The sequence below is a fragment of the Sesamum indicum genome, linkage group LG8 (assembly GCF_000512975.1).
Source record: "Sesamum indicum cultivar Zhongzhi No. 13 linkage group LG8, S_indicum_v1.0, whole genome shotgun sequence".
In the NCBI taxonomy this organism is placed as follows: Eukaryota; Viridiplantae; Streptophyta; class Magnoliopsida; order Lamiales; family Pedaliaceae; genus Sesamum; species Sesamum indicum.
In genome coordinates, this window is record NC_026152.1 from 15,512,317 (window position 1) to 15,531,835 (window position 19,519).

At 33.6% G+C, this 19,519-nt stretch overlaps 2 protein-coding genes across 2 annotated transcripts in view; both read right to left on the reverse strand.

The window, feature by feature from the left end:
- LOC105168875 (protein LONGIFOLIA 2) lies at positions 3,069-8,893 on the reverse strand. Its single transcript, XM_011089059.2, has 5 exons — positions 7,801-8,893; positions 7,509-7,579; positions 4,844-6,916; positions 4,626-4,770; positions 3,069-3,924 (listed from the first exon to the last, which is right to left on the reverse strand). The coding sequence occupies exons 1-5, from the start codon at positions 7,955-7,957 to the stop codon at positions 3,098-3,100; spliced, it is 3,273 nt and encodes a 1,090-aa protein (XP_011087361.1). The 5' UTR covers positions 7,958-8,893; the 3' UTR covers positions 3,069-3,097.
- Positions 15,490-19,519, reverse strand: part of LOC105168876 — a gene marked incomplete in the record, with an annotated part of 7,761 nt that continues 3,731 nt past the window's right edge. Inside the window, 2 exon segments of the mRNA XM_020696288.1 lie at positions 15,490-16,092; positions 19,504-19,519. Coding sequence (XP_020551947.1) covers positions 15,905-16,092; positions 19,504-19,519 — 204 coding nt within the window.

Sequence of the window (19,519 nt, forward strand, 5' to 3'; positions counted from 1 at the left end):
GCGAAAGTTTGGACTGGCTTTTAATGGATTTCATCAATCGAAGAACGTAATTCTTGAGCTAGTACTGCTTCTTCCTCCTAATTCATAAAGGGACGGGAAAAGAAGAAACTTAAAAAAATAACATACCGAACTACTGATACTCAGAATAGCAAACTCGCACTGCAGAAAAGAGCAATTCGTCGATAAGGGAGATGAAAAACAAGGAAAGGGAAAAAGGCTGTGAGTATTAGGAATGATCCTCTGGTGGCAATGGTGGACGTGGCGGCGGCGAAGTTGGTGGTGGGGTGGGGATTTGTTGAGGGGTGAAGTAATGGTGAGTTGAGTTTCTGGAGCAGAGATGGTGTGTACGTTGCTCCCATAAGGTTGGGAAATACTCGCAGAATGAGCAACACTGATTTGTTAATAAATCGTTACATAAGATGTAGGGTTAATTTATACTTTATACGGCATCTATAGATGAGAAGGGTATAACTATAAATAAATAATTTTTAAAACGAGTGTAAGTGTAATTTAAAAAAAAAATAGAAAAAATTTAATTCTGTATTTTTAGAGGAGATGCAAAAATTATAAATTATAATTATGTTTAGATTTCTTTCAAAAATACGAAATTATATTTCCCCCAAAAATATTTTAAATTACATTGCACTCTGTCCACAAATTTTCTGTATACAACTCACCCTCTTCCATTAGGGTTGTACAGAAAATATTGATATCAACAAAAAAATATATAAATTTTTAATTTTTATCTCATTCAAAATTCTCTTGTAATATTTTTGTACTTGTAAGCCCAAATATAAATATATATAAAATCAAAAGAGTGAAATTATAATGAAATATTGCTTTTAAATTATAGTCATTGGATTGAAAGCAGGTATAGATGAATGAATAAATTAGTCATTTTTTGGTGTTTTTCATACTTTCTATATATGGAGCGAACTTAAAATTATTATTTCAGCTATTTTTTAAAAATGTGTTGTTCAAAACTTCATCCACTGCTTGAATAAATATACGCAACAATAGTGTTCACTTCACTCATTTATAGGACATAGAAGAAGTACAAAAAAATATAGTTAATAATTGTATTCATAAACAACTACTTTTGTCTAATCATTATTGATGCAAGCAAATAATGTCTATTATCGAAATTTTTGAATATAAGCTCTTTGGCCCAAATCTTTTGCAAGCCTAAGAAAGAGGACCGATAAAAAAGATATTAATACTCCAACGAATAAGTCAACAAACGATTGTAAAAAGACAAACTCAAAGATAAATGAAATAGCAATGAATGCTTAAAAACTTATAGAATGATTCTACTGAGGGAAATGTTTTGAATAAGGATTTTGTATGCGTGCTTATACTAAGAGAATGTTATCCTTCACTAGAAGGGAAGTTAGCTTTTATAGCTTTTAATACCCCTCGTATGATAAGGTGTGCCCCTTAGAACTCGGGTCAGTGGTTGTTGCCAATAAGACCCCTTTGAGTCCAGAGGTGGTTGGCGGAAGATTTATGGGGTCAAGCTGGCTGAGGAGACTTGAGACAAGTGGGTCTCCTAAAGAATAAGGTTTACATCTTGGGGGAGAATTGTTAGAATGTGAGGGTAATCCTTTCGTATTTTCAAGTTGAGGTAGTGACTTAGTGGTTTTTCCTTCTATGCCATACAAATAATGTCGGCCATGTGTAAAGGACTCAAGGGATTTGTTTTCTATTGCGCAAACGAATTTTTTTATTCGAGCCAACTTTTCTGATGTTCTATACGTCGATAATGGGCTACTTATTCTCTCTTGGACTCTGTGCGCGTAAGGGTTTTCTGCTGAGCCTTTATGCACAGTTGGGCCTTGACCTAGGCCAAGTGCACTTTTTCATATCAGTTATAATTTGCAAAATATATTTTATTACAATTTACACCCTTTTAACTTTATATATATTACATTTACTCCTTTATAAGTATAAAATTTATTTGAAAATCTTAAAATGATGGGCAAAATTAAAAATATATGTAAATTTTTTTTTATTGACTTCAGCATTTTCTGTCCAAACCCAAATGGAGGGAAGTCAAGTGGAAATGGAGAATTCTTGGAAAGGGAGAAGTGTAATTTTTGAAACTTGTTGGAGGAACGTATAATTTCATATTTTTAAAGGGAGTTTAAGTGTAATTAACCAGTTATTTATTTGTTAGATTTAATAGTTATAGATGAATTTCAATTTTGGAAATAGAGTTTTATTTCAGAATAATAGCGTTGTAGTATAAGTGGTAGCATGCTTTATGAAAAATGCACCATCATCAATTCCATATATCATTACTCCATTGCAGTGTTTAGTGTTGTTGATATGATTTTGCGGGTACTCTACCTCAAAAGCTGGCTATTGAAACCAGAGAGTCCACCAAGTCCTATATCGGGCTGGTTTTGAGCAAGATCCTAGCCCGGATGAACACTGCAATACTGGTATCAACACTCTCACTGTATCATTACAAATTTGCAACTGAGAGGAGCCGTGCCAATTAAGTCCCACTTGCGACGTTTTGCACAATTAGTACCATGCTTTATGGAAATACACTATGTGACCCCACATGGTTTTGAAGGAATTGCAAGGTCTTCAAACCTTTTTTTCAAATTCAAGTTTCCTAATCCACACATAATGACTGCAATCTTGGACATTTTAGCAGCATGCTTATGAATCCATACTGTTAAAATCAATCTTTTGTTATGGTGAAAGGAGTGAAGGAAAATTAGCAGTTAATGTATCGAGGAAATGGGAGTTATTTGCATGGTTGCTTCTGCCAATGTTAATCCAAACTGATTTAAGATCTGGATTTGAACAGGAAAATGAAAAGATGAGAAACTAAAAATATATATCTAAACAAAACAAGTGCTAGGATATGCATGTGAATTCTTGAATAATTCACTGTAAAATGTTAATCTTCATAAATATTTTGCTGAATGATGGATTTTCACAAGGATTTTCTTTACAACTAAATCAGCCTGTGGTTATAGATATTCGAGATTTCTACCTGAACAAATATAATATAAACCAGAAGCGGCAACATGCAGATGTAGGAACAAATCAAATGGATGAAAGACAGCAAGCTGAATATGATCTACTTTGCAAAGAGTTTACGCCTGCCTGGTTTCGTTATCAAACCGGCAGACTCCCCAATCACAACCTCATCAACTAAATCTTTAAATATCAGCCGCTCAATGTCAAGGACTGCACCTGAGATTTCAGCATCAAAGTCTATCCAGCTTTCTGACCAATGCATGACATCATTGCACAAGATGTTTTTCCACCCATCGTCTTCTTCATCAGAGATGCATTTTGGATTCTTGGCCTGAAGCTCTTCAATCTCAGAACATAATTCTTTAAGAAGCTTCTGAGCATTGAGGGCAGTTCTGGCTAGCTTCCTCGGCCTTGACCAAGCCTCAAAATGTGGACCTCCCTCGACTAATTTTCTGGCAAGAATCTCATTAACAGTGTCAAATATGAGTTTCCGATGAAACTTCTCACTTGTCGTCAATTGAGCTGTCTTTTTTAAGCCACATTCTTCCTTCAATAAAGTGCTTCCCTTTGTTTGTTCCAAGACTAAAAACAACTCAGGGTTGATAGGATGACCGGAGGGATGAAACTGGAAATCTGACAGGCTCGAACTGAGGTCTCTTAGGAGGAGACCAGAAGCCAATAGAATCTCAGAAACATATCTGTGGTCCGGGTCAGTGTTCTCACATAGCGAGGCAATGTAGTCTGTGTGGGCTTCATCATGGTTGGAGTTGAGCCGTCTGAGCTTCTGAACTAAGTTCTCAATGTTTTGCAGTTTCTTTCTGTTAATTTCAAATGTAGCACCAGATTTCATGGAGTTGGGATCAAAACCATCCACTGAACTCTCTTGAGCGGCAGTTGGGTTCCTCTCATTACCCGTTGATGCATCCACTGGAATAAATAAATAAAAACAATCAGGTACGAACTTTGTGCATGTTAAATAAGAAAATCTACAACCTTTCCTATACATCTTATTGCTCTTGCTTCAGTCTATGCTTGTTTTACATGATTTGATTTGGGATATTACTAAAATTGCACAGAAGGCAAATAATGAAACTAAACATCTTCTGAGAAGCCACACATGCAGTTTATTTCTAAACATCACCAAGCACATGGAGGGGATGATAAATTTTCGTTCCATGAAAAGTGATGTAATAAGAACTTCTTGATATTACTCTTTCAAACTTCTATAAATTAAAACATAAGAGTCATTTTATATGCTTATTTTAGTTCATGACAGGAAAACTTAAGAGTATTATGAAGTTGAACGGGAAACTGTCCTTGGCAGAAACATAATGAAAGAGAATGACATGAAAGAGATATTGGAGAATAATAGACAGAGAAGTGGCTGCGAAGGTCCACTGACAAATTCTAATAGATAGTTGAGAGACAAGAGAGATCAAGGTATTTTACTAGGCCTCCCTTTCATAATATTGCAACTATAAAATGTAGATAAATCTATTAACAGACGCACAAACAGCAAGACATGCATTAATGTATATACGTCAATTAGTAGAAACAAATGTCATATACCCTGACTCATTTGTTCTGTAACACATACAAGTGTAATAACAATTAACAAAGAAAAGTACCTTTGAAGGGCTTCCCTGCATATTCTGTAGGAGGAGAATCATGTTTGTACACCACATTGTCAAGAACAGAGACGGGACTGGAGTATTCAATGCGAACAAAACCTAGTTCTGCTGATTCTTCTTCACACAACACCAGGGTAGATTTCTGAATAAACCATGATATAGTTAGCAAATGAATAGACCACATCAATTAGATGTAAGAAAATAAAATTACCAACCTTCTCTACCGAGCCAGATAGCATAAACTCAGAGGTTTTCTTAGATGGGCTCTGGAGACTGCTTATGCCAGGAGATCTTTCAGAACTAGTCACTTCAGCATTGCTGGAGCCCAGTAGGACAGTCTCGTTTATTTGAGCTGAATCCTCATTTTCATTTTCATGAGAACTTAAATTCCTTGATTCAAAACTGACCTCACTTAGTTGGTCTTCACTTAGCTGATAGTTGATATATTTTGGTCGTCTTTTTCCACCTGGAGAGTTGGACAGGCCCTGTGGCTTGTTTGACGATCTTTTTGATTTGCTTAAATCAGGAGGGGTAGGTGGTCTAGATCTTCTTTCTGCCTCAAGTTTCTTCTGTTGGATTCTTGGGCTGATGGATCCTGAACTCTTTCCTGACCCAGCATTGCCCTCTTTGGCCAAGTGCTGGGATCTAGTTGAAGTCTGTGTGGTTTTTAGAGTTTTGTCATTTTTCGTGTTGGCAGAATTTAGAACATTGTCCTGTTGGCTAGATTTAAACCTCAGATCTTTAGATGTCACGACACTGCTTTGAACCTTACTATTATCAGTAGACTCACTACTCCGAATTTTCGGTAGACGAGATAAGCCATCAAGTGAAATTACAGAAGCAGCAGGTAGACGAGATTTCTCGACAAGTTTAGCTGGTTTCATTATCACAATTGGAGACTCGTAAGTTCGTGCAGAACCTGTCCTCCTCTTTGCGGAAGCAAAAACGTCACCGGTCTGTGGCTTTTGGTCGTCTACTGATTTTGTGGAAGTTAAAATGTTTTGCTCACTGTCTTTATGACTGGTGAAATTTGAACCTTGTCCCTCTTTTGGGGTTTCTAGGAGTCCCTTACCCTGCATTGCTTCCAATATCTGTTTAAGTGCTCTAAGGTCCTTCCCAGATTGTGTGAATTCAATATCTTTCAGTCTCTTCTCTATCTCACTGTAAACAGACGGAAATGCGGTTGGAGCCTTTGATGGACCTCTTGTACTTCTGGAGGCTGCTTTCTGAGAACCCCTTGACCCATCAATCTGCTTCCACGGTGCTGGTTCAATTGGAAATCGTGACATGGGTTTCATTGAACTGTCCGAATTTCTCCAATGTGGTGAGCTAGGCTCCTTCAAAGAGTTCTTTGAAGAACTGGATATTTGAATTATTTTGCTTGGATCTCTTCTCTCAACAAAATCTGCATCTGGATAACTTCTAGTTAAACCCATGTTGGCATCACTAGATGGTAAGGAGTCAGGTAGCGTTTCCAAACCCATCAGCTTTGCTACAACACTTGGAGGCCGTGCTGGATTTCCAGGTGTTTGTTGCTGACTCTGAACCTTTCCATCAAAAGCACCACTACCCTTTGGCATAGGTTTCAAGTTGGATTTAGGATCAGCATTCACACTCCTCAATGAACCTGCTCGACTGTCTAATGAAAGTCTTGGAAGATCTTTAAGCTTTAAGGCAGAGTTGGAACCATCCCGTGAATTAAAGGTTGTGCGGTTCATCTCCCTTCCATCATAAGAAAACCGAGGGGCATCTTTTGAGATCGAAAACGACGGCCCATCCTTTGAGTGGTAGGACGATGATCTCATAAGTTCTCTAGGTTCGTTATGGTACCGAGGTGCTTCTTGAAGCTTAGCAAGAACTCTAAGAGATTCCCTCAGATCAGCAGCCGTACTTTGCTTTTTGTCAAGACCTGAGCCACAAGAATCATCACTAGCTTTTGACTGTAGTCTTGGCGAATCTCTATATGGAACTGTAGCCTCCTCTACGGTTTTCGCTTTAATAGATACACCCTGAACTTCCCTGTATATGGAATCCTTCACCAAATCCCGAAGATCAATGGTTTGTTGAGTAAATTGTGGGGATGTATTTTGCTGGTTCATTGCTGGATCCCTTGGAGGGTTTTCAGGAAAAATAATTCGGTCAAAGGATGCTGGTTCCAATTGAGTAGTAGCTCTGTTACAGTCAAGAGAAGAGAAAGAAGATGACCGGGACGAAGATGAGAATGAAGCCCTGGATGACTCCGTGGAGACTCGTTGTCGGTCTTGCACATTCTTGTGTGAGTACGTTTCCTGTATGGTAAGTGGAAAAATGTCAATGTTGCATGAGAACATTTGCTGATTTCATGATAGAAGTCACCTTGTAATGTAGAGAATAAAAATGCAAATTTCCACGTGACTTTTAAGACACTGCAATGAGTCAGTCCCATTTTCAGTTCCCTAGTCAAGACAATGTTTGATTCTGTACCATGACAGATTAAGGATGTAAAGCCACCGACAGAATGAAACTAAGTCACTGTGTCAAGTGAAAGGACGGGGAAAGTTGCAGGATGTTATCACTATGCTGCTTGTTTTAACTACATTAGGGAAAGTTGCAGAATTTCAAAAGCAAGGGATAATTCCACTTTTCCCTTCATGAATTGATGGAGCCTCCGAATTTCATAAGTTACCAGTCTTGAAAATCACCATATAAGAAGTTTGCAAGAAACCATGACGATAGAAAACAGAAGGAAAACAATTTTATGCTTTTAAGTCCCGTATACTTTTTCTCTTCACATGTTAAACCTTGCAAAGTAGACAATCTTGTATCGATCTACGGGATGTCCATCGAACTAAGTCGTCCGTTTGAATTTACCAAAGTAAACTTAAAACTCAGAGGTCTTACCACTGATGCAGATCTTAGTTGTGAGGTGTTGGACTCTCTTTCCAGAGTATCTCTATTGAACTGGGAATTTCCTGCAAATCATAGCATTTGAAGACATCAAGAAAGAAAAGTATGAAATGAGCAACTTCACACTCATATAAGACTACATTGACAATACATTTCCCAGAACACAGTAGCAGTAATCAGTGATATTATCATGCTCATAGTATCTCCCAAAGAACACTGTCAGAGTAAACTATAGAAGTTCCAAAATTAAGACTGTTGGCAGTAAACCAGATGCAGAAATCTTTACCAGAAGGTAGCCTTTTTGGGCTGTGGCCTACAATTCGCCTACCACTGGTAAGCATATGCTGACGATCAAACATTTGAAAGATCCCAGTCATACATCCTATTTGCTTCTGTAAATCTGGATTATCATCTGTTAAGGAATGCAAAAGCTTTGCTGCCATCTTCAGCCCCCCTCGTTGATCACAATAACAAAATCACCAGAAACTTTCTCAAGGTCTAATTATCCTCCACCGTTTCGTTCAATCCAAATGCTCTATTCATAGCTATTCATCAATGCAAAAACCTGGCTCCAAAACCAGAATTTTCCCATATACTCTCCCTATGTCTCAAAACTACACCAAGCCAATGGCAGAAAGATACCCTCAGAACTTAGACAATATTTTACAAGCATTTCAAGCAGCAAGAATTAACATAATCTCCCTCAACACCATACACACATATTTGACCAGCAAATTCCCTCCTGACTGCAATTCCTTTAAGTCAATTACTGTTCAAATTTCACTTGATTAATTCAAGCTTTGCAACAGAACCCCAGACAATCTGCCAAGAACCCTTCAAGATTTAACTCATTCTGCTCCACAATCGAAGTGTAACAAGACAGCCCACAATCCAAAATCAAATCTTTTCAGTCAAACCAAGCAATTTCAATTCTTCACTAAAGAAACTCAAACTATATCCACAATGAGAAGCAAAAGAACACAGAGATGTTTCAGCAGAACATTCAACCTGCGACGAAACTAATACCAATGCATTAACAATAACAAGAACCTTCCCAGATCCAAGAACAAAATGTTTTGCTCAAATCCCTCAATAAAACACCCAAAAAAATATAAAAAAAGAAAAGAAAAGAAAAGAAATGAAGACAGCCCAGAGAAGCTTGGATTAGTTAGTTGTTCAATGAATGTAAAGTCCACCATCCATGTGTAGACCAGGGCATGATAAGAGAGAAAACGCAGGCAAAAATCAATATTAAAATTCAAGAAAATGTTAATTTAATATTTAATTATTACCAAATAAGGAGGGAAATGAAGAGGCCAGGTTTTGGTGAAGTGCCTTTTCTCACCACTTCCATGTGGGATGGGTATATGGGTGGGTCTAAAATTGTCTGCATGGGGACATGTGATTTTGTCAGGATTATATGAGAGGGAGAGATCAGTTCAGATGGCCCCCATTTCTTTTTATTTGTTTATTTATTTTATAATTCTTTTATGACCAAATAGTTTATTTTTCTTTCTTTTGTTCTAATTTATAGGAATAAATTATTGCTACGTAAAAGTCATATACTTTTTTAAAGTTCAGAGCTCTCTTTGTTGTTTTTGGGTTCTTTCTAAGACTATAAAACAGATCTATTGAGCAAACCAAAGTAGATTGAAGTTGGAATGAGTCTTGAGAAATGTAGAGATAGTGCTGAAATACTATTTTAATATAATTGATTTATGGTTCGAACAAAACACATTGAGTCTATTTAGTTTTTCTGATCGATTTCAAACTATGGGCTAATCTAAGTTTATTTATACTTTTAAAATCAGTAACCATAACACTGGGTTGCCCCTAATTATAACTCTCAAGTACTTAAATCAATGAAGTCGATACAAAAAAGAGTCCAAAACTATTGATATAAGATATCCGTATAGCTCAAACACATAATTTGAATGGTTGTGAATCCAATCTTACGTAATAAATATTATGAAGTTTCTTGAAGTGGTTGGCCATTTTGCTGATGTCCAAAGGTGTTTTAATTATTTTAAACAGTTTAAGTGTGATCGTCACATTAATGACAAAATCGAATGCATTTATTCAAGAAATAATGAAAAACATTGAATAATTTCTGAATATTTGCATAAATAAGGTAAATTGCGTATTCAAACTTAAATTTGCTTCTTGTACAAATTTTGGGTACAAAAGGTATATAATCCTAATCTTCACATTAAAGAGAAGTGCTATTCCTCCCACTTTGCTTTAAACTTTGGAAAAAACAATAAATAAAAGCCAAATGGGAGTTATAAAACTTTGAAACTAAATTATGTTTAATTATGAATTTTATATATATAGTAGGAAAAATATGTTTATTTCCTTTTCATTTCTAATAGTTTTCTCGTTTCTCCGCAAGTTCGCCTGTTTGTTTGTGTTTTTATTTTCAGCTTTTAGTTTTTAGTGAAGAATATGTATTTTCAATTTTGTAATAAAATGAGAATGTGTTTGGATTAGTTAATGACATTGTGTTTTATATTGAATTTCGGTGTCATATCAATATATTCTCAATGAGAATACGTATAAAACAAACAAACATGTTTTAATTACTGTTTTTTAAAAAAAAGAAATTTTTACTAGAAATATCTTTTAATGTAAGTTTTTAGTGATTCTCATCAAAAAATTATGTTATTAAATGGTCTATTATAGGGCTAATTACACTTAGATACCATCTGAAAATGTTAAATTACAATTTTCCTCAAAAAAATTTTGAAGTTATATTTACACCACCTTCGAAAATTTTCAATTTACACATTACTTCCTCCATTACCATTTGGATGGAAAATGCTGACGAAAGCAAAGAAAAATACTAATTTTTTTTTAATTTTGTCACTTGTTTGATATTTTTATGTATATTTTCGTACTTATAAATTAATAAATGTAATATATATATATAATAAGATCAGCATCATATTTTTCCTTCATAAGTACAAAATTATTACATAAAAATAATTTAAATGATGGGTAAAACTAAAAATTGATGCAATTTTTTTTAACTAACATCAACATTTTTCGTTCAAATCCTAACAAAAGAAATCAGGTGTAAATAGTGAATTTTCAATATATAGTACAAAGTTTCCAAGATTACTAGGTGTCTTCTCGCAAAATTATTTAAAATTTATAAAAACTATATATGTAGTAACTACTTTATGCACAAATATTCTTGTCCCTAATAATTATTTGTGACAAGAGATCAAATTTATTGTTATTTAATATGTACTTAATAATTTGTTAATAATTTTTATTTTTTGTTAGAATGAGTTAACATATAAAGGGGATCTAATTGTAAATTTTTTAAATAATGAAGAGGTTTTTGTATAATTAAATTTAACTTTCGGGCTGTCAATATAATTTAGAGAAGATAATTTTGGTCAGTAAAACAGCTTATATATGAAGAAAACAAAGAAAATGTATATATAGAGTGGTAATGGAAGTCTTGTGTGGAATTAATTAAATATTGTGGGACATGCATGCAAATTATCATAATATATATTTGTCAACAGATCACAAGATTCACACTATTATGATCATATCTGGCATCACATGCTGCTCAATTAAATAATTAAATGTATATATATATATATATATATGCTCACACACAGGATTATATCATAAGTTGAAAATTTTTTCAATTTTAATTTTTACATGTATTTTCTATTCAATAATTAACGGAGCCATTAGTAGTCTCACGTGTATTTTCTGCTCAATAATTAACAAAGCTATTAGTAGTCTCACGTGCATTTTCTATATATTTTCGTTTAGTTATCAGACGAAAAATGTACATGAGGATTAAAATTAAAAAAAATTTTAATTTATGAAATGCAAATATAATCCGAGAAAAACGTAACAAACGAGACTAAATTGAAAAAGATATGAGCCAAAAAGTGCAATTTCCCTTCTTTTCACATTCTCATTCCTTGTTAATGTGTCTATACAATCAAACAACATATAAAATAAAAAAATTTAATATTGTCACTAAATATATATTATATAAGTGATTAAAATTTTTATTTTTATTGCAATAAAAAATTATAATTTTAAATTTAATAGCGAGAATTATTTTGAAAAATTATCATTAGCAAATATTAGTGACAAGAAAGTTTTGCATAAATTTTGTATTGAAAGAACAAGTGGTACATGTACAGTGATGACTAATGATAACAAATAATGATTATTAATTAAGGTAAATTATGATATGATTATCTATACTTCGACATAATTATAAATATCTCATGATTATTTAAAAAATTATAAATATCCTCTGATATTAACGGTCATCTAACAAATACCTCATGCAATGGACTGTCAAGATGAGGTATTTGTCATACGACCGTTAATTCTAAAAGGATATTTATAATCATGAAAAACCTTAGAGAAACACAATATAATTTATCCTATTAATTATGTTTGTGTTATCGTTATATATATAGATATTTCCATTGTCTCTAGTGGCGATTTTGTACACAAATCTCGTTACTAATAATTATATTATGATAAAAATAAAATTATTGTTGTTTTAATAAATATTTATAGAGATAATGTAAAATTATCATTTCAAATTTTGTCTCTAATATTATGTTTTAATGTTGTCTTAAGAAAATTTGTCTCATTAGAAACTTCACTTGGAAAAATCGACATTTATACACACACGAAAACACACACACACACACGTACATATATATATAGAGAGAGAGAGACAGAGAGGTGAAAAGCACATGCAAAAAGTGAAGAGACATATGGGCTGTGCGTCAAACTCATCGTCTCAGTCATGATCAACCCAACTCACAGGCCATATAAGCCGTCGTAATACATTATTTTTATGTATATATATATATATATAATTTTTTACGTATTAAAATATATTTTAAACGAGAATAATATATATATATATACATAGAAATCAACAAAAAATATTTCAACAAAATAAAAAAATAAAAAATCAACTTAAAGTTTTATCAATACAACAAAAAAATTAGTATATAGTGTTAAAATGACGTGAAGTCACTATTATAAAATAAAATAAAATTACAATTAACTTTTACAATGATTCAATTACTGGTATATTTATTATATATAAAAATTAGTACGACGGTATTATTAATCACCGTTTATAATTGTAGAGAGTTTTTCTTCTTAATTAGTATAGATAGATACATATATATATCAACGACAAAAAAATTATTTTGTTACTAATATTATTTTCCGTTGCAATGTGCATCCATACATATGCATCATGTCTGTGTCCAAGGTGATCGCGAGCCATTGATTCGTAAACTTCAAGGTTCTTCTAAAGACTATACTATTGTTCGACGTTTATATCTAATTTAAATGATAAAATATAATTAATTTATCTTTTTAATTATAAAACTAAATATACTTAGTCCGTAAAGCTGGATACTATATGCACAAATCCCTTATTATATGGAACGAAAAGTGCAATTTTATATATATATATATATATATATATATACGTATACTATTTCCACTTTATTACACCAAGACGCCTACTTTTCAGACAGAGAAATCACAACAATAGTGTGGAAGGGGCAAACAATGCGTGCATAAGTGATTAATAACATAGAAAGGTGGGATCAAAACAACTTTTTCATATCTACTCAAACCAATCAATCTTGTAATAATAAATTACATCCACGTCTCCTGAAATTAGATTTAATTATATAAATATTTTTTTATTTTTTTATAGATGTACAACGACACCTTGTCCACGTAATTTATTACAAGACGTATACTTGTAAAATTTTGTCCTAAAACATGGAAAATACTTGTAATTAAAACTACAACTTCAAGAGATATATTTATAATTTTAAAAAGGGAGAAGGGTGTTTGATGTAATTCGTCGTAACTGCAAGAAGTATCAATGTAATTAACCGTGCAATTATCTCTATTTCCAAAGCTAGAGGATGGAGGGCGTCATTACAATCAAGAGGTTATGGGTTCGAGTCCCGCAAATGTAAATATATAGACTACTTTCCATAATAGTGTCCTGTTTTCTATTCACTCTAAATATATTTATTAATTTAAAAATATCAATATATCGAATCAATATTTGAATTTGAATATAATAAATAATAAAATTGCGATGCATTCATATATGGCAGCTACTTTCTTTGAAACATTTACTATCAAATTTTAAGAATACGTAACGTGGATGTTCTTAAATGCTGGTAGATACAAAATTAATTATGATACTTACCCATATAAATGGAATTTGCTAAAGGGTCATTTTATTTATTTATTTTGAATTTGTGAAATTTTATTTCTTATAAATAGGATTTTGCTGTGGAGGGAATTCAGATATTGAAATTGCGATAGGATCCAAACGATATTTTACTCATTTTTCAATTACGTTACTTGATTATATATAACGATCGAATAAAATAATTAAAACAAACACGATTATCTAAATATTAGATACATTAAAGGTAAAATCCACATGATATTTATCGTAATTATAGCAAATTTTAAGTATCCTATAAAAAAACGAACGGTGCAAAAAGATGAAAGTAGGTCAAGATTAATTATTGGTGATAAATAATTTGTTAGCTCCCCTTTAAATATCTAGACCTAATTAATATTTATATATATATGCACACGAGTACTACTAATTATATTATATAACTTATTTATTTATTTATATTATTTATATCGATATCAATAAATTACCAAATAGATCGATTCGCTGAACAAATCCATATTACAATAAGTTCACATTAAGTCAGACTAAGACACAACTGTGTTATTTTAGGCATGTGTGATTTTCATAAATTGCCACTTACCTAAAAGGAAATAATCCTATTTTAGGTGTGAAATTTAATTGAAAGGCACATGCAACCATTCATATGGTTGGTACATAATTGGAACCTCTCTCCATATATAATTAAAATGAGTTGATAAGATCTTATTTCGTCGAAAAATAAATATAACTACTTTAAGCTTTGCGTTTGCATTATAAGTTAGGTCGAAAATATTGATGGGCTGTCTATAATTTTAACCACCTCTAATAAATGATTGCGATCGCATTAATGAGGAGAGTGAGCGAATATTATGTACTTTAGATTTTTTTTTGTTTTTAATATTGATATCATCGAAGAGTATTGATTAAGTTTATATCCGAGTGTTTAGTTTTGAATCATTTTTAATTGAAGACGTTCATGATTTCTCATAACTATCTCATCTTATTAGGCACATACAATCTCATTCTTTTCCTTACAACCAAAGATTTTGCTACAAACAGGTACCATATATAAGGAAATTTTTGGTCGGACGTCGTTTTATGGTATAAGTAATACCTGAAGTACGATATAAAATCGTTTACATATATTTTTTTATGAGCAAATGCCATTTACGTATATTTTTTTATGAGCAAATGCCATATCGTATTGACCTTTATTCGAAGTTTTCTTTCAAGTTGTTTGTTAATTATACAATTAGATGGTAGCATGTAATATGTAGTCAGATGTATTCAGAGACGGCAAATAAGATGTGGAGATTATGATTTATTGTTGCGCAAAAAAATAACAAAATAAAACAAATTAGTCTCGAGTTCAATAGGCTAAAAACATAAAATATTATTCGTTTTGGCGGCCTAAGAGGAAAACTCTGATCTGTATACAGTTTGAATCATAATATGAAATTACATGTCAAGACATCTGCATATACTATGTCATAATCCATAATGTTTCATATGGATGGATATAAGGATTTGAATTTGACATAAACATTTGGAGAGAATGTCCAGTAATATCAAAACAAAATATAGTTCAAAATGAGAATCGAAGGACTTCAAATACTTTGTGAAATGCAATTATCCAAATAAATTCAAATACCCGTGACTCCAAATCTTTCAATCCAAATGAATTCAAAACCTCGAACAATAGAGTGGGTGAAACAACTAAGAAAGCCAATGCACACTACAAACACCACTGCAGAAACAACAAATCTTACCAGCAAATTACATGCATAATACAAAATTTTCACTTCAGGAGTAACACACTCCGTTGTCCGGCTCCACATCCTATCATACACAATACATCTACATCGAACGATGGATTTGCTTAGCAACACAACAGACACTATTGCAACAAAATTTACCTGAAACTACAAAAACTGATCATCAATAGATCAAACATCTAGCTCCTGAAACTCATTTATGCTATGACACTTAGACAATCTGTTCCCTGGAATAAGTTAAGTGGTTGCAAAATAACAATACAGTAGACTCTCAGTTAGATTGCCTTTGACTTTTCTCACTCGCTCACATAGCGGTTGAGACACTGATAGCACTGATGCAGATACAGAGATCATGATGTTACGACAAAATCAAACTGTTAAAGTTGTCAAGAATCGGCCTCCTCAGTTTCCCGTGGCGGCGTTGAACTGGCTTCAATTACCTTAAGATAGAAACCCCAAGACAGATTCTTTTCTGTAATGGGTCTCTGGCCGAATGGCTTTTGCTTTACATATTCCTGAACGTTTTCCGCCATTGCTAAACCCTCCAAATAAACGCGGAGATCGCCTCCATGCCCTGGAAATGGCAAAATAAGAGTGCATCAAGACATATATATATTAACAGTTTGGGGGTGGGAGGGCAACTAAATAACATCACAACAATCATATATTTAATTGAGAAATCACTAACTATATGATAGCAAATGATTCAACATCCAGATCACGGAGGGAAATGATGTTACAACATTTTCATTGAATAACTATGATGCAATTGACTCATATTTAAGCATAGACAAGGCCTTTTATCCCGTGACGTTCAATAGAAATACAAATGATAATATATATAATGAATGCACACATTTCAAAGTAAGTCACATCTCTTTCCACTTACATTCAAATTCATATGCTTTGCCAACTCCATCCAATCGATAATTATTTGGAACCATGCTTACCATATATTAGTTTCTTACTTGTACGGTTTCTTTTTCCCCCCTTTTTTTGGTGAATAAGAGGTTAGGTCAGGTTAAACCTGTTGTGGCTACCCAACAAAGGGGATGCAAGAGCTTGTTTGGTTGGAGCAAAAGGTGAATGTACAAGAAAAATTGGATGCAAAAGGGAATGAATAAGAAAAGTTTTTGCAAGAAAGTGGAAACATAAGGCTCAAAAGACAAAAAACTCCTCATTTTAATTTTCATTTATGACATTATTGACAAACACAATTTTCCTGCAAGTATATTTCATTCTATTTATCTTCTCCCTTACTTGTAACTGAAAGTATCTGATTTAGATTTCAAAACACCAAAGCCAGACCTCACAAGAAAATAAGAACAAATGCACCATGCTGCAGGGGAAAAGACGTGTAGTTTCGCTGGTTGACCTGTAGAAACCTTAAGGATGCAAACATGTTCAATACCATCCATGATTGATGCATATCAATTTACTTGAATCTGGACAATTTTACAGGTTTCAAAATTGTCCTTGAATACGGAGAAAAAGAAAGTATTACTCTTGCTATTCATCTACTTCTAAACTAAAATAGAACTAGGGGATCATACTTACTACAGCTTGTAGGGCAGTCCTGCAAGTTAAGATGCAACAGGTATAATTGTTAATGAAGTCCGAAGAGAAGGTAAATCAGGTTAAGTAAGGTGATTCAATTTACAGGTCTTCCAGATTTTCACAACAATAAGTAGAGCATTTTATCAGCCACGCAAATCAGTTGGAAAGCTTTGAAATGCTGTTTTTGGCAATTGGAATACCAACCTTCACATAATTCCTTCAATTGGAAGCTATAAGATGGTCAAATCTTCCACTTTGTATGTGAACTTTACGCCGTGTGCTTTAGTTCATGCAGTCTCCTAATTGTTTTATTGGTAACATAATTTACATATGAAGAAGATACTGCTGCGTGACAATCTGTTGACTGATAACTTCGGAACACCCAACTTGCTTTTTTTCTTTCCTTTTGGAGTCAATTCTCATATAAAACTCAAATCAGTTTCTGCTGGGGATAGAGGCTAGATCACAACAGGCCTTAATCATTATCAAGTACAAGCCAAACTAGTCTGAAATACTTGAACACATGTTGCCAGACAGGTTTTAATCATGCTCTTGAACTCCATTCAAATTGTTTCTCTCACAACCAAAATTTCGGGGGGATAAAGTTGACCAACTTCCCATTGACACATCGTCTTTGCTGCACCCAACTCCTCGCCCATGGTGCACTTCACAAAACTAGTAAAGAGACTATTACCTCAAAAGGTCTTTGATACCATCTTTAAGGACCATATCAGAATCCTAGCCTTGTCAACATATTCGCCAAACCCAAATAGCTTAAACTATTTAAGCTAATGTTACAAGTAAGAACAAATCAAGGCCCTATCTAACAGCCTCATCGTCCTCACGGCTCACACGACCAATAGGAGCCTACCTTTGAGGTCCCCAACTAAATACATAATTATCTCATGATGCCTAATGGCCCAAACCTGCATTTCCTGACCCACCCGCTTAAAAAGTCCAGACTTGCCCAAGTAGATAGCACTGCAAGGAGGGATGTTACCTTTATTTTAAGATGATTATCAACCCCAAGGCAGCTCAGACCTTGTATGATGGATAGTTTTCCAAGGAAACAACAAGAAGCAGGTTCTAGCCAGATTCACTCATAGTGAAGTGAATAGTTTATTTTCAGGCTAAAGCTTTTTCACACAGCGTAGTTCAGCCAGTAGGACAACCAATAGGAGCCTACCTTTGAGGTCCCCAACTAAATACATAATGATCTCATGATGCCTAATGGCCCAAACCTGCATTTCGTGACCCACCCGCTTAAGAAGTCCAGACTTGCCCAAGTAGATAGCACTGCAAGGAGGGATATTACCTTTATTTTAAGATGATTATCAACCCCAAGGCAGCTCAGACCTTGTATGATGGATAGTTTTCCAAGGAAACAACGAGAAGCAGGTTCTAGCCAGATTCACTCATAGTGAAGTGAATAGTTTATTTTCAGGCTAAAGCTTTTCACACAGCGTAGTTCAGCCAGTAGGACAGGAAACCATTGACAATGCACAATTTGGCAAGCTCATTAAGGTTTTTGATATTATTCGCAGTTAAACTTGTTTAAATTGTCAGACACAAGCAATAACTTGGTAGTTTCTAAGAAAGCCAGCTGGGGTTTACCAGAACAAATATTGATAAACCTTGCAGAGCGGATTGAATGCAAGACGCTGGGCCTAACCCAGCTTTTAAACCACCAGATACTAGAAAGATTATTTTTATCACACCTTGAATTTATTGATAGTCTCCTTGATTTTCTTCGCAACATTTTGGTGTTTCTGAGATTATTATCAAGTTCCAATTTTACGAAGTCAAACCTGTCAGGCAATCTTATAATATGCTGTCCTCTCCAGATTATAATCATCAAAACATAATTATTGACATTTGAACATATGGGCTGCCATTATATTTACTTAGTTTGAATACCGTGTTCTTCTAGTGAAAATGTCCTGTAAGGCAGATGAGGTTATGCATTTTTGGAGTATCAATTATATTCACAAATATTTTGTAGATATTATATATTTGTTATTTAATAATTTCAAAATATTTTTTCTAAATCCAACTTTGGACTAGAACAGATAACTTTTGTCCCTAAGGAAAATCACTCTCAACAACTCAAAGCCTTTCCTCATTCATATCTTAAGTCAGCTATGAGGATCCTCCTATTATACACACCTTTCATAAGTAGGACAGGCGTCGAAAATATCTACCTAAATTTCAATAAATAAACCAACCAATAGTTGAAACTGATGGTCTGCTGAGGAAATTAATAAGTGATCAAGATAAGCAGATGCTGAAAATTTTGATGATGGATGGTTGAAATTCTTTATCAATCAAGAACAATAAAAATCTACAAGTAAAATGAGAATTCCAGAAATGAAGTTTTACTTAAATATGACTGACATTTATGACTAGCAGGAGGTAGTGGAGAACTGACCCAATGAATTGTCTCT

Coding starts and splice junctions, on each gene's coding strand:
- LOC105168875 (XM_011089059.2), bottom strand. CDS start 7,957: ATGGCAGCAAAGCTTTTGCATTCCTTAACAGATGATAATCCAGATTTA. Junction 6,917..7,508: donor AACTAAGATCTGCATCAGTG/GTAAGACCTCTG, acceptor CTTACCATACAG/GAAACGTACTCACACAAGAA. Junction 3,925..4,625: donor TGCAGGGAAGCCCTTCAAAG/GTACTTTTCTTT, acceptor TATTTATTCCAG/TGGATGCATCAACGGGTAAT.